At 41.9% G+C, this 18,695-nt stretch overlaps 1 protein-coding gene across 1 annotated transcript in view; it reads left to right on the top strand.

Annotated features, from left to right (window-relative positions):
• GUCY2F (guanylate cyclase 2F, retinal) overlaps positions 1–18,695 on the top strand; it is a gene marked incomplete at both ends in the record, with an annotated part of 44,703 nt that overhangs the window by 16,060 nt on the left and 9,948 nt on the right. Inside the window, 8 exons of the mRNA XM_082784653.1 lie at positions 395–544; positions 2,868–3,016; positions 4,819–4,982; positions 5,262–5,454; positions 5,575–5,749; positions 11,166–11,264; positions 13,415–13,509; positions 15,881–15,966. Coding sequence (XP_082640779.1) covers positions 395–544; positions 2,868–3,016; positions 4,819–4,982; positions 5,262–5,454; positions 5,575–5,749; positions 11,166–11,264; positions 13,415–13,509; positions 15,881–15,966 — 1,111 coding nt within the window. The remainder of the gene's footprint in view (positions 1–394; positions 545–2,867; positions 3,017–4,818; positions 4,983–5,261; positions 5,455–5,574; positions 5,750–11,165; positions 11,265–13,414; positions 13,510–15,880; positions 15,967–18,695) is intronic.

Below are 18,695 nucleotides of genomic sequence, written 5' to 3'. Positions count from 1 at the left end.
CAGCACCTGTAACAAGAAACCCAAGCTTTAGCAACAGCATTTTGTCTGAGTGATGTTTTTTCAAACAAACAAAAAATAATAGTTAAAACTTCTGACACTGGTCAGATGACTTCTTATACAGAAATTCAGGACTACTGTTATACAATGTAAATTATTGGTACAGCAGATTTTTTTTTAAAAGGTAGAGTGAAATTTGGAAAATTTCTCAACAGTATGGAAGTTTAGTATTTCTAACACATTGCAAGAAATAAAAGATTCAATAACCAATGAAATATGTTTCCACCTCTTCTCAAATGACTGAAATGAAGTATGCATTTAAATATGGGGAGAATCACTGCAATTAGCAAGTCCGAGCCCAAGTATAAGAAGTTTGATGCCCTTGATTTTTTTTTAGAATTGCTCTGGACAGCCCCTGAGTTGCTGAGGGACCCTGACATGCGCAGAAAAGGCACATTCAAAGGAGACATTTACAGCTTCGCGATTATCCTGCAAGAAGTGGTTGTTCGGGGCCCACCATACTGCACGTCAGACCTCTCAGCTGAAGGTAGGCCATGATTTCTGTTCAGTTTTAAGGCTTTACACAGAGCACTCACAAGAAGTCTGCTCAAGCCCCTTGGGTAAAATGTTGCCGTGAAAGTGACGTCTCAATCTCATGACCATTCTCAGTGAAAAAAAAAATCAAAAGTATATTTTCAATAAAACATCCGTAATGAACATCAAAATGTACACTTCTGATCTCAGCCTTGGTTTATGAGTAATCTCTCCTGTTAGTGGGGTTGGGGCACTGGGTCACCGCCCTAGATGCTTCAGAGCTGGCCAGCTCTGCTGTAGTTTCTTCCCACCCATTATTCCTTTTATGTCTGTTGTAAGAGGGGTGAGGTTTTTGAGCTGGACCCCATGCTAGCCATGTCTTTTTCCTGTTTTGTCCATCAACCCATCTATTTTTCCTTAATTGCTTCCCCATTTAAAGGGGTTCTGTCTCCTCGGCAGAGATCAAAGTGATGCATCATGACCCTGGTGACTTCTACTGAAGGCAGCTTGGATCAGAAATAGCAAATAGGTGATTTCCTTGGGAACTGTTCATGGTGCAGCTCACGTTTGTTCAAACCCTGTTGGGAGGGCATAGGAAGAGCAAACACACTGCAATCAGGGTCAAGTCACAGCACTTGGACAGGGAGGGGGGTTGAGAAGAGTCAGAAAAGAGCTGATTTCAGTGAATGCCCATTGTAAACCCACTTAGGTTGGACAGTCCCCAGGTGGGGTATGGCCATTTGGTGCCTGGAAAAACGGCAGTGGTCCAAGCTGCTGCTGCAATGCAGTGACAATGATGATTATGGTGTAATTCAGAGGTGGACTATGATGCAATCTATGATGTGATTTGCAGGTGTTCTCCCTCCTGGACCCCTAGAGGAACCCCCAGTAGATGTTGAACATAGTGCACTCCAATTCCCAGACCTGATAAAATGATAAATTTCTATTCATTGCTTCCTAATCCTCAAGGAGCTTTTGTACATGGTGTGAACTTTAAAACTCTCTGCAGAAGGCATTTCCCCTTGGCTGCCCCTGGAAATACTTAGCCAGGTGTTTTGGTTAATTCATTTGGTGGAGACTGGTGGGATGGTCCAAGGAGCTTTAAAGTAAGCTGTCAACGCTGAAAAGCTCTTGGTACTCACCGTAACAGCTGTGGAAATGCAGGGTCTCTGCCAGAAGGAGGGTGGTTTTCACTCCAGATGACTGCTCTGCACTTCACAAGATGAAACCTTCAAAAACAATCACAGTTTTTTGTTTTTTGTTTTTTTTTTTTTTCTTTCTTTTTTTTTTTATGCAGGAACATGAGAGTTCTACCTTACACTTTTTTTCAGAGGCAAGGTTGGCTCCCTGAAGGTATCTTCTCAGTTCAAATTGCAAAGTCAGGCTAAAAAGCAGTAAAAAACAACAAAAACAAAACAAAACAAAACAAAAAAAAACAACAACAAGAAAAGAAAAAAAAAAAAAAAACAACACTGTCTCTGAAAACCTCCCTGAAGTTTCAGGGCTGTGGCTTGCAGTGAGCTCCCCAGTCACCTCGGTGTGGCTGCAGGAGTGCAAGCTGCTAATGTGGGATTAGGAGTGAAGTGCAAGGGCAGGGAAGAGGGAGCTACAACAACAATTTCCTCCAGGATATTCTTAACAAGAAATACCTAAGCTGAAGTCAGGGTTGGGTTCAGACGTCACACTCTCCCATCCATATTCCAGCTGCCAAAGAAACCCACAGCTCAGCTCCTTCGCTGTAGGGCTGCTTTATCTAAAAACTGCAGATTCAAGGACTGACTTCTCAGGACCTGTGAGCCAGGCATTCATTAGGTTTCACCTCTAGCCAGGGAGTCACTTCCCAGATGTTGTTTTGAACCCAAGCTCTCCCTCTTAAAATACTTTCTTCTGCCTCCATTCCCATCAACCTCCTACGTACTGGTTCCCAGTTAACAATGGAGCGTCAGTGGCTGGTATCCTTCCTGTCTGGGCTTGGACATAACTCTCTAATCTCTTAGAGGACCACAAATCCTGATGGAGAGAGTCGGAGGCAATTTCATTAAATATAAGCCTGAAGGTTCACACATCGATCTGTCACACAAGCTTCCCCCATCCAGCCACTTTATTGCTTGTAACCTGTCTCTCCAGGGACAAGAAGGCAATTGAATTTCTTGCCTTTTAAATCCTCCAAGAGACTCCTGACAGAGGAAAGCAGGAAACCCCCGTCTCATTTGACACAGCCATGGGGTTGTGAGAAATAATAGTGATGGTGAAGGAATGAGCAAGGCAGGGACGAAGAAGCCTGTGCTCTCAGCCCCCATTTCACCGTGTGTTTTGGATTCTTCTCTTTGTCACAGAAATTATAAAGAAGGTGAAGAAACCCCCTCCCTTGTGCCGCCCAAACATAGCCCCTGAGATGGCCCCCCTGGAGTGTATCCAGGTAATGAAGCAATGCTGGGGTGAAGCCCCTGAACGACGTCCCACCTTTGAGGAGATATTTCACAAGGTCAGTGAACACAGCAGTAGGTGCAGTCCTTTGTTTTTACTTGCCAGGAAAATGGTTTGGTTTATTTTAATTAATTAATTAATTAATTTTTGCAAGCAAGGTCTCAAGAAGTGATTGAGAAAGTCCTAGAGCTCTACTCTTGCCTTTACTCTTGGGTTGTTTTATGCTTTATGCACATCTTACAGCTTGTCCTGAAGTTGGACTTCAGTGGGAGCACCACACGGGATGTAAAGCAGGAAAGAAATGGTCTTGGTGTCATCACATTTGCAGTATACCTGTTCTGATGGTCTCATGGAGATCAAAGAGCTGTGAATTATGTCTCCTTCAGATCAATATGTTGCTTGATCCTACAAAGTTTCATAGAGAAAAGTGTTTTTTTTTTTGTGTGTGTGTGTGTGTGTTTTTTTTTTTTTTTTCTTCTTGGCCTCAATCTCAAGAAGATTTGTAAGATCCCAAACTGACAGCAAACTGAACAAAACTGAATGGCCTTTGGTGCCAAAACAAGGATGAATGGTTTAAGACCATGGTTTAATTGTTTAAGACTCTTTGGCCTGGAGATGAGGCAACTGAGGGCAGATATGAAAAAAAAATATCAAATCCTGATTGCTATAGAAAAGGAGATTAGGTAATAACTGTTTACCATTGCTCATAATATAAGAACTAGGAACATCAAATAAAAGGAGCAAATAAACAAAACTCCAAGAAACAAAAGGAAGTGCTTCCTCACATGGTACATACATGTATATGAACTGGGCAACTTGTTACTACAGGTTGATTCCAAGTATTTAAAGGCAGTTCATGAAAGGAAAACTCACCAAAGGCTGTTAAACACAAAGACAATTTTTGATATAGAAGGTCTCTGAGCTTCAAAAACTTCAAATTGGTGGAGGCTGGGTGCACATCCCAGGGAAACATGATTGTACATTAACCCTGTTTGAACATCTTTCCCAGATACCTGTTACTGTTCACTATCATGGATAAATAAATCTTTTGTCTGATCCAGTAATGCCATTCCTATACTCTTTTAAGGTCAAACTAAAAAATATAATATCCATCATTCCATCATTTTTACCTTCCAATTCTTCGATGCTGTGATTAATTTCACACCCATGTGACTTCATTCTTGAGTCTAATACAATACGTGAGTCCACAGATTATCCAAATGGTTCCAAGGCCCAGTTTCAGGTCAAGAGGAGATAGCACAACATATTGTGGTTGGGGGTGGCAGTACACATACATGCCTGTGTGCACAGGCAAAATTAAGACCAGTACAACAAAAGTAAGAATTTCCAATGCCCTGGAATTTTGACCTCTGAATGGAAAGGGAGGCTGACGGGAGGCCATCACCCTCTACAATTAGCTGAAAGCAAGTTGTAGCAAGGAGAGTGTTGGTCGCTTTTCTTGGGTTTCAAGTGACAGGACATGAGAAAATGGCAGCAAGTTGCACCACGAGAGGCTTAGATTGGGTATTAGGAAGAATTTCTGCATGGAAAGGATGGTCAAGGATGTCCATGGCAGGAGGTTGGATACATGCTGTCATCCCATTGGAAGTGGTGCTGCACTTGAGCCTCATTGAAAGTTACTAGAGAAGCAATATGCCCCTAGACAGTTTCCATAGTTAGTGGCACAACTTCACCATCCACTTTACCTTTTTCATTACTAATGTAGTTTTGTCATTGGTAAAACCTGTATTACAGAATTGTGACTTTAAAATGAGTGCTTGCTTTTGGTTTCTTTCCAAATTTAGAGTGCTGTAATGATGTAATGAGATAGGGAAATAACTCTCCAGTTTGATTTTCCAGTTCAAAACCATCAACAAAGGCAAGAAGACCAACATCATTGACTCAATGCTCAGAATGCTTGAGCAGTATTCAAGCAACCTGGAAGATTTAATCAGGGAGCGGACAGAAGAGCTAGAGATTGAAAAACAGAAGACAGAGAAACTCCTATCGCAAATGCTTCCTCCGTAAGTACTGCTATTTTAGATGGCAAAGAGTGCTTTGACAATACATAGCTGGGTTGGGCAAAAGTATTCCCCACTGTTGAGCAAGTTGCAGGGCAGATCACTGGTTTTGGCAAGCCCCTTTCAATCAAAGCAAGAAACTTTCATCAGTACTGATTACAGCTGTAAAGATCCTTCAATTTATTGGAAGATCTTTTAGGCATACTAGGGCAAGGGTGTCTGAGCTCTTTGGCGTGCTACAAGGGCGTTTGCCCTGTCACCTTCTTTGTGTTATTATTTCAGATCAGTGGCAGAAGCGCTCAAGACTGGTGGCACTGTGGAGCCTGAGTATTTTGACCAGGTCACCATCTACTTCAGTGACATCGTGGGCTTCACAACCATTTCAGCCCTCAGTGAACCTATCGAAGTAGTTGACCTCCTAAATGACCTTTACACACTGTTTGATGCTGTTATTGGAAATCATGATGTTTACAAGGTGAGAGTACCCAGGGATGAGGATCAAATCATTGCTGAGTCACGCACTCACAAAATTTGATTCTACTGCTCTTTCCCAACTTCAATTTTTATCTTTTTTTAATGCCACGGTATATGCTAGGTAGAGACAATTGGTGATGCCTACATGGTTGCCTCAGGGCTCCCAAAACGGAATGGAAACAAGCACGCAGCTGAGATAGCCAACATGTCCCTGGACATCCTCAGCTCAGTGGGAACATTCAAGATGAGACACATGCCGGACATCCCCCTCAGGATACGAATTGGGCTGCACACAGGTAGGCAGCAGCACTTGCCTGCACCTAAACATCAAAGAACTCCTGCACAATTATATTTCCAGCTTTGAATGCCTTCTTCCTGCTCACCCTGAAACTGGATACCTTTAGAAGGTGTTTAAAAATCTTCCATAGCAACAAGGGCATTAAAATGAAAGTGCAAACACAAAGCAGAAAAGTGGCTCAGTGTCATTAAGGGGAGAAATTGTGTATTCCATCACTGTCAGGAGTTACATCAGAAATGTTAGTCCCAAGGGTTGCATTGTAAGTGTGGCTTTTTGATGTGCCGTAGTATTTTCACTGGTATGATATGGAGACATCCACAAAATGTCTGTAACTCTGTTCTGAAATGAAAAAAAAGAAATGCATAGAAAAGCCATCATATATAGTGAATGAAGAGATTGGTATTGTTTATTGTAGGTAGGATGTAACTGGAAGAATATATGATACAGATATAAAAAGCAAGTTATGCTATAAAGAAAGTAAACTATCTCTAATACAGAAGTCATAATCTATTAAATTAACAAAAAAAAGTAGCTTGTTTAAAAAGAAATGTTTTTTTTGTTTGCTTGTTTGTTTTTTAATACAAAGTGTAATTGAACTCCAAAATAACAACAAAACCAGAAAGATTGAAGTCATCATATAACTGAAAGCATATGATTTTAAATGGATTGGGATTTTAAATGGAGGAAAAGACAGCTGCTGTTATCAGAGTCTGTATGTTTTGTAGAAATATGAACCTTCATAATTTTATACCACTGTCAGCCATTAATAAATTTCTCCCAGCAGTTCATCGTTGGACTTCCTGCTTCTTCCTCTAAAGTACCAGGTACTGGCTGTTGCTAGAAGCAGAATAATGATTAAGGCTGTCCAGCAGTCTGATCCAGTATTACAGGGTGTTGTTTTTTTTTATCCTGCTGCCTATCTAATAATGCCCACATTCTTGCAGCTGTGGCACTGCAAGTGTTTTGCAGAAGTCAATATCCTGTCCCTGTTGTAAAGGGAAACAAGAACAAAGGAAGTATCTCACACAGAATACCCCGAGAACAGAGCTGTGGCTTGAGCAGAACTAAAATCAATATTTCATATCTCCTAGACCATATAGCTTCTTCTTTTGGAGCTGTCTCTGAAAATTCATTTCCTTATTGTTTTCTTCGCAATATGGGAGTCTCAGCTGACCCTTTACAGAAGTCCTGAATGTTAGGGGATGATTGCAGACACTGTGAGTTTTACGTTCTTGTAGAAATCAGATGAGTCTATGGCCCCAGCTTGTCTTGCCCAGAGCAAGAACCTCTGGAGCCACATCAGCACATTTTCAACATGGGAAGAGAAGAATTCAGTGTGCAACATCTGCTGCTGCCTGTTGACAGCACTTCTGCAATGTGCCTTCCATGCAACCAGCCAAAAATCTATCCCTAGGCGATGTGTGCAGGGGGTTAGTTATGTTTTCAGTTGTTTTTATGGACAGTTTTTTCAGTTATGTTTTTATGGTGTCTGGAAACCGGTGCTGCTATGAGCTGTTGTGTAGGGTATGGGAAGAGGGAAAGGAGTTGGTGTTCTTTTTATAAAGAAGCAGAAGCCAGATCTTATTTTGCACAGATCTGTCAATGTCAAGCTGACATGGGAGCAGCAAGAAATTCATGTTCCAAGGCAAAACAGTTCTCTGAACCTCTAAGACATCAGAGTTTGATTAACCCTAGACCCCATTTCTCCTGAGAAAAGAAACATGAAGAGGGAATCACCAGCATCATGAAAGCACTGAGGAAATGCTCAGGGAGAGGAGGGCTTGGCTAACAATTTAACCACCCTGGAAAGGATGGAGAATGGGTGTGACCACCAGCTTTGTGGGCCAGCTGCCCTCTGGAAAGTGGTGCAGAGAAGAGCTTGTGATCCTGCCTCTGAAAAAGCAGGAAATGCCATTACAGAGTGGGCTGCCCACGTCCCTCCTGGCTGCTGTGTCTTCTCTGACCACAGTGGAGAGCTGCAGCTCTGGGAACATCTGCTGGCCCATGCACATGGCCTGCTCATGGCAATGCGTGGGGAAGGCGGAGGACAAGAAGACCGGTGTTTGGTCTGCAGTTCCTCCCCTGCTTTAAATGCACTCTGGATTCTTGGCTCTCCCCTCTCAGCTCCACTGCTGGTCCAGGAAAACTCAGCTGACTCTGCTGTTTCCACACCAGCTCTGTCTGGGCTGAGGCTGGATGGCTGGGGGAGGAGATGGTGAAAAGACAAGCATCCCCATGGAGGCCTAAGGGGGTCTGTTTATCGGTCAGGCTCTCTGGCAGGTAGCCCTGCGTTTTGATCAAGCTTATTAACCTCCACGGCACCACTGATGGTTGCTGCAGAGGCTGAGCCAGCATGGCTCATTAACTGACCCTTTAAGCCCTGGCAAAGCGCCATTTCAAAACAAACTGGAGAACCTGTATAATTAAACAACTAGGACCAGAGCATTCACGTCACGGGGTGTCTGGTTTCCTCTGAACTTGTTACTGTGGGAGATTGGTATCTGGAAGTTTTAGTTAGCCCTTTGCTGAGGCTGTCTAGACAGGGGGGAACACACACAGGCAGTGAAGGCAGCAAGTGAACAAACTTTGGGATGCTTTCAACACTGAGAAGTCCTTTTGTCACGCTTACATCGCAAAGTTGGCTTTGAATTAATCACTTTCTGCAAAGGGAGGTCAAGGTAATAAGCAAAGTGTTACAGAGATATTAGAATCATAGAATAGTTTGGGTTGGAAGGGACCTTAAAGATCATCTAATTCTACCCCCTGCCATGGTCAGGGACATGTCACCGAGCCCAGGCTGCCCCCAGCCCCCTCCAGCACCCCCCAGCCTGGCCTTGGTTGCTGCCAGGGCTGGGGCAGCCCCAGCTCCTCTGGGCAGCCTGGGCCAGGCCCTCAGCGCCCTCTGAGGGCAGAATTTCTTCCCAATTTCTTCCTGAAGCCTCCCCCCCAGCCACTGCCCCTCGTCCTGTCCCCCCAGCCCTGACCAAGAGTCCCTCCCCAGCTTTCCTGCCCCTGGGGCCTTCTCTTCCCCAGGCCCACCACCCCCAGCTCTCTCAGCCTGGCTTCGTGGAGGTGTTTCCAGGATTGTTAAATGGCCTGCACTGTCTGTGTGGTTGGTGGAGATCTGGCGGACATGATAAGAGGGCCTTGGAGATCTGTTCAGCTGCAGGAGCCTTCTCTGTGGTGAGCAGAGAGGTTCTTTACAGCTCGGTTAACTGCATTGACCTGGCCTCCACCAACTACAGCTGGAGCTCAGCTACCTCAATTTGTGCTTCTTAAAATAGAATCAAATCCTCCTCAGTAAAAGCTCGGTTTCATCAAGGGCCATTTATTTGCATCTTGGTAACATCTATTACAGATGGAGCTTTGATCCTTTCTGAGATTTCTGAGTGCAGCACCATGCCATTACCCAGATGATGCTGGGCTAGTCGGTATTTTCTCAGGGAAAGCTCTTTTTGAAGTATGAATTATAATGTCTCCAACAAGACCCTTTTGTATGCCATAGTGAGTACACATTAAGGACCAGTTACAGATGCATTATGTCCTTAACCCAGCAGCATCAGCAGTGCCTTTACAATTGTGCTATAGAGGCGTCTAGACTGCCAAAACCAGACCCTGAAAAATCTTCCTCTAGTGCATATTGCTCCTCTCCTGAAGAACTTGAACAAAAGTAGAGAGTACTGGTAAGAGTGAGAATTAAATTAGAAGAGACTCTGAAGGGCAGTGAGTTTTCCAAGGTTGCACAGCATGTTGTTGGCAGTAAAAGCATTAAACCAAGTCCTCCTGATCTGCAGCATTCCCTGCATGCTGTTTCATCCAGGCATGCTGTTGAAAAGTCCTTGTAACACTTGTGGTATAAAGCATTCTTCCTCTCTATTTTTCAGTTTTTGAGTAAGTGATGTCTCATCAGACAGGAGTTAAAATCAGTCTTTCCTCTCAATTTGCATCCTCTCAGTTTGCATCCTCTGTAAGTTGTATAAAAATATTTCCTTTGATGAAGTAACATTTTTTCAGAGATCATAGCAATAGGTGTTCTTCTAAAGTCCTCCATAACTTTCAGCTTTACAAGTGTGGTATATATCAGAGTGCTTTTGATTCCATACATGCATACATGTATATATAGGTTAAGGTTAAAGTTAAAGTTTTTGTGTGTGTGCCCTGGTGGAGTTTCATTTTCCTTAAAATACATCTGAAAACTATATGAGGAAACAGTTTTTGTGGCAAAGGAGGTTAAAATCACAGATAAATTACTTGCTTTGTTACTTTGTGATAAATACCCAGCAGCAAACGAGTAACTGATCTCACTTCTAAATTAGGCTACAATTATTTTTAAAACATTTTAACCTAAAACTTTTTGTTTTATGAAAACCTTATATATAACATACCTTTAAATATTGTTGATGATGTACTACATTCACAACTCTTGTAACTTTGCATGACAAAAGTTTTCCTAGATATTATTTTTGCGAAATCATAATGCAGAAGGATCATGACATTGAGGAGGTAGGTAGGCAGAGCCTGAAAAGACATATGTCATAAATGCATTCAATATATAAAAAAAAAAAAAAAAAAAAAAAAAAAAAGACCTGCCTTTTCTTGCATATATCCCGCATCTCCTAATGTTACTGAGAATATTCTTTTTTGTGTGTGTGTATGATGTGCGTGTGTTTATTTTGCAAGCCTGATACTGCAGAATGTGGGTGATGAAATTTAGCATCTCATCCTTCAGAGCCCAGTCCAAACATTAGCTGATCCAAGCGCCCAGATGACACTTGTCTATGCTGCTTGGCTGTCACACTTTACATTCTGTGTATGTGCATCTTCAAGTGAATCCTACATGCATAGCTCTCGCTGAAAACTTGGCACCAGTTCTTTGGGAGCTACTCGGAAGGGAGTGATCTTGTCTAAAGGATGAGAGAGAGGAAAAATAAATAACTTTTGGCTAGACAGGCAAGCTAATGATGTCTTCCTTTCCAAGGAGGGGACACAGGGTGGTCCAGCGTGCTGCCAGCATCTCTTGATTCCTAACGCTGACTCTGAGTCCTGATTCACTGGGACACAGGGCATGTCACAGGATCTCAGCTTCAGCTTTGTCAGATGGAAAAGGAGGTCAGAGATGAATTTTAAAATGAGATTTCAACAGTCCTTGAGCCTCCATGAACTCTGAATTAATTTGTCCCAGATGACAATGAACTGAGACAAGAAGAACTCTATTAGGCATAAATCACCACTGTTCAATTCAGAGAAATGACTGTATTTTGACTACTTGTAGCAAGCATGAAGGCCAATGACAACTTCAAAAATCCTTCTCCTGTATTCCCAAGTGGAAATTTTTGGATATCAGAAGGGAGGATGAGATTTGCCTAGGAGTGAACCCCATTGTACAGTATTATCAGTTGGGTTATGTCTTTCAGGGCCTTGTGTGGCAGGCGTTGTAGGTCTGACCATGCCACGGTACTGCCTCTTTGGAGACACAGTGAACACAGCATCGCGGATGGAGTCCACAGGCCTGCGTGAGTATTTGGGACAGTGCCTGGGGTGGGTGACTGACAAAATTCTCAGGAGAGATGACAAAATGTGCATCTTTAGCTGTAGGCATCACAATTGAATCAGCTTTGCAGAAAGGGGCAAGTCCATTGACGAAATTAAAAGCAGTCTGAAGGGGAGGGTGTCAGCTTTGCCCTCAGACGGTCTTTAAGACAAAGAGATCATTTAGTTTTATTCTCTTTTCCTGCAAAATCTCAAAAAAAAATGTTCAGTTTGGTCCAGTGACCAGTGTGACTCACACCCTGCATTCTAGCTACAGTCCTTTGATTTGGATCCCCTCAACCCAAATGAACACGAATCTTGACCTAGATTTTCCTTCCATGGGGGCAGCTAGTTGTATCTTGCTTTCAGACTGGTCAGTGCTGAGGACCTTTCATTCAGAGCTGTTCTTGTTCAGTAAATAATGCACCTACCTTACTGGCTTACTGGCATATTTTGTGATGGCTTCAGGTATCAGCAGTAGAAACTCTTTGAACAAGTGGTGGCAGGTCCTAACGAAATCCTTAAGATTCCCTTCCCCTTTGGGTTTTCTTAGTGTCTTGATGGGTTGATGTTCCCTCAAGTCCTTGCCATTATTTTCCCAAGACTTCCAGTTACAAAAGTGGAATATTAATCTGCATTTCAGTCATATGCATAAACAGCTCTGTTTTCTGCTGGTGTCCTTGACTTAAACATTGACCTCAAAACCATAGTGGCTGAACTGTGGGTGACACAGTGGACAGCTAGGGACAGCAGTGTCAGGGCCCTGGGTGAGATTTCAATTGGCTTTTGATGTTCAGGCCATCAGAACAAGCTGCTTTCCAAAGTCAAAGTCTCTCACATGTTTTAACCCTTGCTCTTGACACTCTCAACAGTTCTAAGAGATTAGCCAATATGTCTAGTTTACAAACTACAGGAAGTCTGTGATATTTAATACTGAAATCTTGAGGACTTGCCAGGCTAGAAATACATTGTAATATATATGTCACATAAGAATTTTTCTTTTTCTGTCACATAGCCATCACACTTCTAGTTCAACTAGTAATTTCAACTAGTCTAATTAAGACTAACAATTACACCCATAATTAATTAAGGAAAATTGTCTCTCTTATGATTATGTCTGGCTTATTTTAAGAGGCATGCACAGAATTTGGAAAGCAGTGGAAAGGAAGAAGTACTAATAGAAAGGAGATATTTGAAAATTCTCAAGGTTTAGACCCCTGGAAATGCAAAGTCTGAGACTGGAACCTGCTAACACTGCAGAAACAAGATCTTTGTACATTAATAGAAACTTGTAGATACACAGTAATAGGTAGACTGTAGTTTACTGTGTCACGAAATGTAGATCAAAGCTGTGGTGTTCCTCTGTATCAGTTCCTTTAAGCTGATATTCTTTTTTCTGATCATTCTGATCAACTACAACAATAAAATAATACAACTATTATGGGGGAAAGTATTTTAGGAATATTTCCTGGGTGTTCAAATCAATTGCACAACAACAAATTTCAGTGAGTTCCAGCAATGGATATAAAACAAACTGGGGAGATGGGAATTTGATAAAGATTTCTGCCTTTGCCCTTTTTGTGCATAAAATGTTAATGGCAGCTCTGGGTGGAATAAATTACTGAAAATTCTAGTTAAATCTACATATATAGCCACGTTCTTGTTATGTCTCGCTGCAAACTCCATCTCTTTGCTTTTAATCCCAGCACCTGTTTTTCACATGATGCTGCCTGTCTGGAGCAGGACTTTGGTTGGTTATTTTTCTTTTCTTTCTTGCTGCCTCATTACACCGTGGCAATAGGTATTAAAAAAGACATTCTTCATTGCAGCCAGCACTGCTGCTCAAACACCGTTTGCTATCTTTGTGAAGAGCTGGACTTCCTATGCTTACTCTGTTTGGCGTTCTTCCCCACGAAGTCCCCATTGTAGATCTCCTCTTGACCTGTGCTTGTTACAGCCTTACCTGGAGGACCCAATCCATCAGCATCACACTCTGAGTCAAGGAACACCACACAGCTACAACATCTTCATGCCAGCATGGCTTGGAGAATTTTTCCTTGCGTGTATAAAGTAGTGGGGGGTTCACAGTGTGTGAGCAGTAGACTGATCCATCTGTTTTGCTTTCCATTCCCAGCTTACAGAATTCATGTCAGCCAAAGTACAGTGGATACACTTCGGAGTCTAAATGAAGGCTATGAAATCGTACCTAGGGGAAAAACAGAACTGAAGGTAAGAAGGCCAGGGCCGTGTGAAATGCTTCATAAGGGAATCTTCCTACTTACGGAATTTTCATGTTAAACTTTGTTTGACCTTTATCCACAACTCTTCCATGCGGTCCTTCCCAAAACATTCCCCATCGGTTGCTTCAGTAAGTGAGGTAATTCTTGAAGGACCATGGAAAAATCCACAGTGTCAAGCACACAGATGTATGTTTTGTATCTAACTATTTGTTCTGAAAATTGGAAGGAGAAAAAACTGTTGAAAAAGTTGGTGGCAAAAGAGAAAGCATTTAACAATGCCATTCTCATTTGAAATCTTCTGTTGTGAGTAGATTCCTGGTGGAGAGGGTGAGTGAAAAGGTAAAGGTCTTATCCCAAGTTATTTTTTTTCCTGGTCCTTGTTTCTGAAGTTTATAGGGAGAGTTTATCTGAACCTTAGATCACATACCAAAATTCTTACCCCTGCCAGCTACCGCCACGCAGACAGAGTTCTGCAGGATATCAAATTCTGCCTATTAGTCAAGCCCAGTTCTGTCACCCTCTGTTTCATTTTAACATCATCCTTGAGTAATACTATACACACAACAAAAAGCCACTGGTTGCAATAAGACTGCTCATTCTCAGGGAGGGAACCATAGCAAAATAAGGTCCTTAGTAGAATTTACCAGTCTTTCAGTGGTTATCAGAGAAGTGCAAAATACTGGCAGAGAGAAGGAAGAACGCTCAGGGTATGAGGCAACTGTATTCCTCATTCAGAAAGAGCTTATTTTGCCTCTTGAGGTTGATAAATACCATGAGGAAGAAGGAAGGGGGTAATTCATTAGAAAAATTCCATGATTCCAAAGCATGTGGTGTTTTTTGTTGGTTTTGTTGTTGTTTTTGTTTTTGAGGTATTATGTAATCATGGGGGCTGACAAAGGTATAAGGGATTTTGTTGAAAAGACACATATAAAGGCAAGGGGTCACTTGTTCTAAAGTTAGTATCTACAGTGTATGTGTGCATCTCCACCTGAGCTCTGTTTTCTCTGTCAATGAGAGCACTGTAGGTACAAGTGCAGCATCCTTCCAAGGTGGACATTCACAGAATCACACAGAATCACAGAATTGTCTAGATTGGAAGAGACCTCAAGATCATCGAGTCCAACCTCTAACCTAAATTCAGAACAAGCCAGAGGAAACACAATGGAATCTAGAAGTGCAGTCTTCTTTCTCATGCTTACAAAGGGTACCTGGTGACTTGCTTGCCTAAAGGTATCCATATGACGGAGGTTTACAAATATTTACATGAATTAGTATCTTCAACTTACCCATAAAGGACAAAGTGGGTACATTCCGCTATTGACCATCCACTCACTCTATGAAATAAGGACTTTTGAGATCACAAGAATACCTCTTAGCATTCAAAATTTAACTAGTTTTCAGCCAGAAATGTTCCCAAAGTTTAGAACTCTGTTTAGTCCACCAATGACAGAAGATGCTATTTTTCACAGTCTTTAAACCAGACAAACTAAATAATTCAAAACATCACTTCTCCCCTTATGTAGTCAATAGAAGTTGGAGGTTTGCTTACCTTAAACACCTCCAGGAGAAAGTATGAATATTGCCCCAGCTCTCTCAACAATCTTTTATGAAAAGTGGAATCATGTCACCCAAGTTTGTGTGGCTTCAACTGGATATATCAGGTAGCTATTCAAGGTTTATTCAATTGAAAGACACCTTTACATAGGCAGTGAAGGTAAATTGGCACTTCAGGAAATTATTAACCTGATTTACTTTCAGTGTCCAGTTTCTGTGAGGATGAATGTCACCTTAGAAGTATCTGTTCTCCTCCACTGGTTCCAGTCAAGGATGATTGACTCTGATACAGTTGTCTACCTTGCATCAGATGTATCTCACTTCAAAAGTTAAATTATTGATGCAGGGAGAGGAAGTGATTATTCTGATAGTCATCCCAGCAGCAGCTGTGAAGTCTTTCTATTATTGATGTTAATACTGCAAAATAAGATGATTAGAAATCTTGTAGCTTCTCTTTTCTATTAAGTTATATAGTTTCAATGACCCAAGTTAGTGAGACTCATTTGTGCAGTTTGAACAAGGCCTTCTCTCTAAGGACAGTGAAATGTCCTTAAAGACATTTAGTGTTAGGTCAGAGGTTGGACTCGATGATCTTGAGGTCTCTTCCAACCTAGACAATTCTGTGATTCTGTGATTCTGTGAAATTAAAATTATCCTTGAACCATTGCAAAGGAGAGCCCAAGATTTCCAGCCATACTCTGTCTCGGGATATATATGAAGCCCTCAGAAACCCAGTAACAAAATCATATATTGAGCAGAGGGTGGTCCAAAAACTGCTCTTTATCCAGACTTTGTTTTTATTTTAGGGTAAAGGAGTAGAAGACACATATTGGCTAGTTGGGAAAAAAGGATTTCTGAAGCCCTTACCTAAACCTCCTGAAATAAAGCCAGGGTAAGTGTGACTTCATCGCTGTTCAATACATTCATTAAAAGGTCACTGTTGGAGTTCGCAGGCTAACTAGCAGTCTTTCCATGGTGTCTATTTACAAAGTCTACATCGTTTTTCTTAGGCTACCTACATTTTTTCAGGCATAGTACTGGGACTCAGAAGTGGTGCACTTGCTTGAACACTTCTCCTTAATCACAATTCCCAAGAAGCAGCAAGGAAACTTGTTGATTTTCCCCCATGATACATTAGAAATGGAGCACCAGGGAGTTCCTTCCTGAATGTCCTTCCTCCTCTGTGTGTGTACAGGAGATGTTCTGATAGAGACACTTTCTGGCCTCTCGTTTCATCAGCACATGGTGACACTCAGATTTTTCTCTCATTCCATCAAACTCCTTCAGAAGACACCATCCTCATTACAAACACATTTCTTCCCTGTATCACTGTTCATTTCAACCAAACAATAAGGAAATTGTTTTGATTTAAAAATATGTTGGCATTATATAATTAAAGACTTAATGGTGTTGCTTCCTTATGAGAGGTGATGAGCAAAGGTTGCCTACTTGAAATCCATCCAGCCATTTTGCACCTTTGCAATGCCTGACTTTGCAAACTGAGCGCTCCCTGCTCAGCTGTCACATACTGAATGCCTAGGAAGGATGTTGTGGTCAGGACATGAAAACCAGGAGTGGGATTGGTTTGACAAGAACAGTGTAGTCACCCACATTAAAGTTACTCAACCTTGACTGCCTTTATAGTCAACAAAGAGAAATAAATGCTTGGAGGGTGTGAGTTGACTGGCCTGCTTAGAGTAAGATGAATTACCCTTGAAAGATGCCTGTTCTTGTTGACGGTAAAGAGGTCCTACAGTGACTAGCTCAGAGATGGATGTCTGACAGCAAACAGGGTCTGTTTTTGCTTTGACTCTGACTTCCCCTGAGTAATCTTGTTCTCAGTTTTGCCTCATTTCCTCTTAGTAAAATGAAAAGGGCATTCAGGGCAGCCCATGTGTTCAGAGCACTCCCGGAGTTTTCCTGGCGTAGCATTGAATTAACAGCATTTTGGGACATGTCTCTTAAGGTATTTAGGTGTCAGACAGGGTGGAAGACAGAAGGTGACTGGAAAATAATTGTGAGAGAAGAACAGTGTTTCTTAAACTTGGAGGCATTTGGTACAAGTCATGCATTTTTCTTGGGAAATATGAAACCTGGAGCACATTTGTCAGATTATTGGAAGGTGTCTCTGCCTATGGCATGAAGTTTGGAACTAGATGACCTTTAAGGTCCCTTCCAACCCAAACCATTCCATGATTCTGTGATTCTATAACTACCAAGGCGAATTGCCTTTCCATGAAATCAAGGAAGCACTAAGATTAGGTCTTTCTCATCTGCGTTTCACCATCTAAAAGTCACTCGTCAGGCCTCTGTTGACTGTTGAGGTTCCTTATAAAGCGCCTAAAGAGACAGTCTTCTGGCAACCTGTGCCTGTATTTCATCAGATTTATGCAGGCCAGAGCTGATTCTAAACAAGGATTGTAAATGATAGAAAATACATCAGGTCTGGGGGCTGAAGAGTGGGGCAATAAAAGCAGGAAAAAAAATTCTCCCACACAACCAGGATCAAGGGATCTTGAGCATCCTTTTATAACATCAGAAGAATCCACCAGTAACACTGCTGAGAGGGAGGTGATCTTCTGCTCTTGCCCCAGAGCCTTGATCTTCACTGTTCTGTAGAAGTATTTGTGTCCCTAAAGATCCAAATACAGCACTTGAATGAATGTGAGAGTAATCAGACAAAAAAAGCAGAGTTATATGAAACTGAATCTGTCCTAGGGAAGGGTTCAAAATGAAAACTAAAGCCTGTAGAACAACTGGATATCCAAGCAAGGCAAATAATTGGAGAACTGCCTCATGCACAGGCAAAGTTATTATCAGGCAAGGATCAGAAATGGTGCCCTGCTTTTCCAGCCTTATCTTGAGGTTCAATTTTTATGCCAGATTATGAGGTATTGACAGTTGCTCCTCTGTTATGGCTCTGTCTTGGTCAATATGGTGATTCAAGCCACTGCTTGACATTCACCTAAATTTCCTCATCTGTAGGCTTTTGAGCTAACAAAGAATTAATTCCTCCTGGATACAGGAGTGAATACATTTCTCTTCTACTCCTCTTTTCACCTCATCCTGAAGCAACTCATCTTCCACTTAGGTCTTTCCTTTCTATGAGATCTTGCACAATCTGGTCACTCACAACTGGTGGGATCAGTGAGCAGAAGTAGATTTTCTCCTTCTATTCATGAGAGGGAAGTATGCATTCCTCATCACTTCATTCATCATGGATCACTAGAACTAGCAACCCTCCTCTGAGAGGTATGCTGACAGGTACTTTCAACTCATAGTTTGGCTTTCTGTTTGAACTCTTGACTTAGACCACCAAAGGGATCACACTCATTAAGTATTGAACAACAAGGAAAGGGGAGTTGCTTCAATGAAGAAAGCTTCAACTCTCAGACTGGGAAATTCCTCTTACCCAAATGATCTTGTGATGTCTATTTTAATGTAACCATGAGGGGTATTTTGCTTGAGCATGTCCTTAATTCCTCGTGTTCTTGCAAGAGCTGCAGGTGCCCATTGCTCAGGAATGAATGGTTGCCAACAGGTCTGGATGAGGGTATTTCTCACACTGCGTACTCTGAGGAATTTCACAAAAACACAATTAAATTTAACTATATGGCTACA

Source organism: Aythya marila (assembly GCF_965140915.1).
Source record: "Aythya marila genome assembly, chromosome: 1".
In the NCBI taxonomy this organism is placed as follows: Eukaryota; Metazoa; Chordata; class Aves; order Anseriformes; family Anatidae; genus Aythya; species Aythya marila.
The sequence above is the reverse complement of the archived record's forward strand: the minus strand, read 5'-3'. Positions and strand labels throughout refer to the sequence as shown.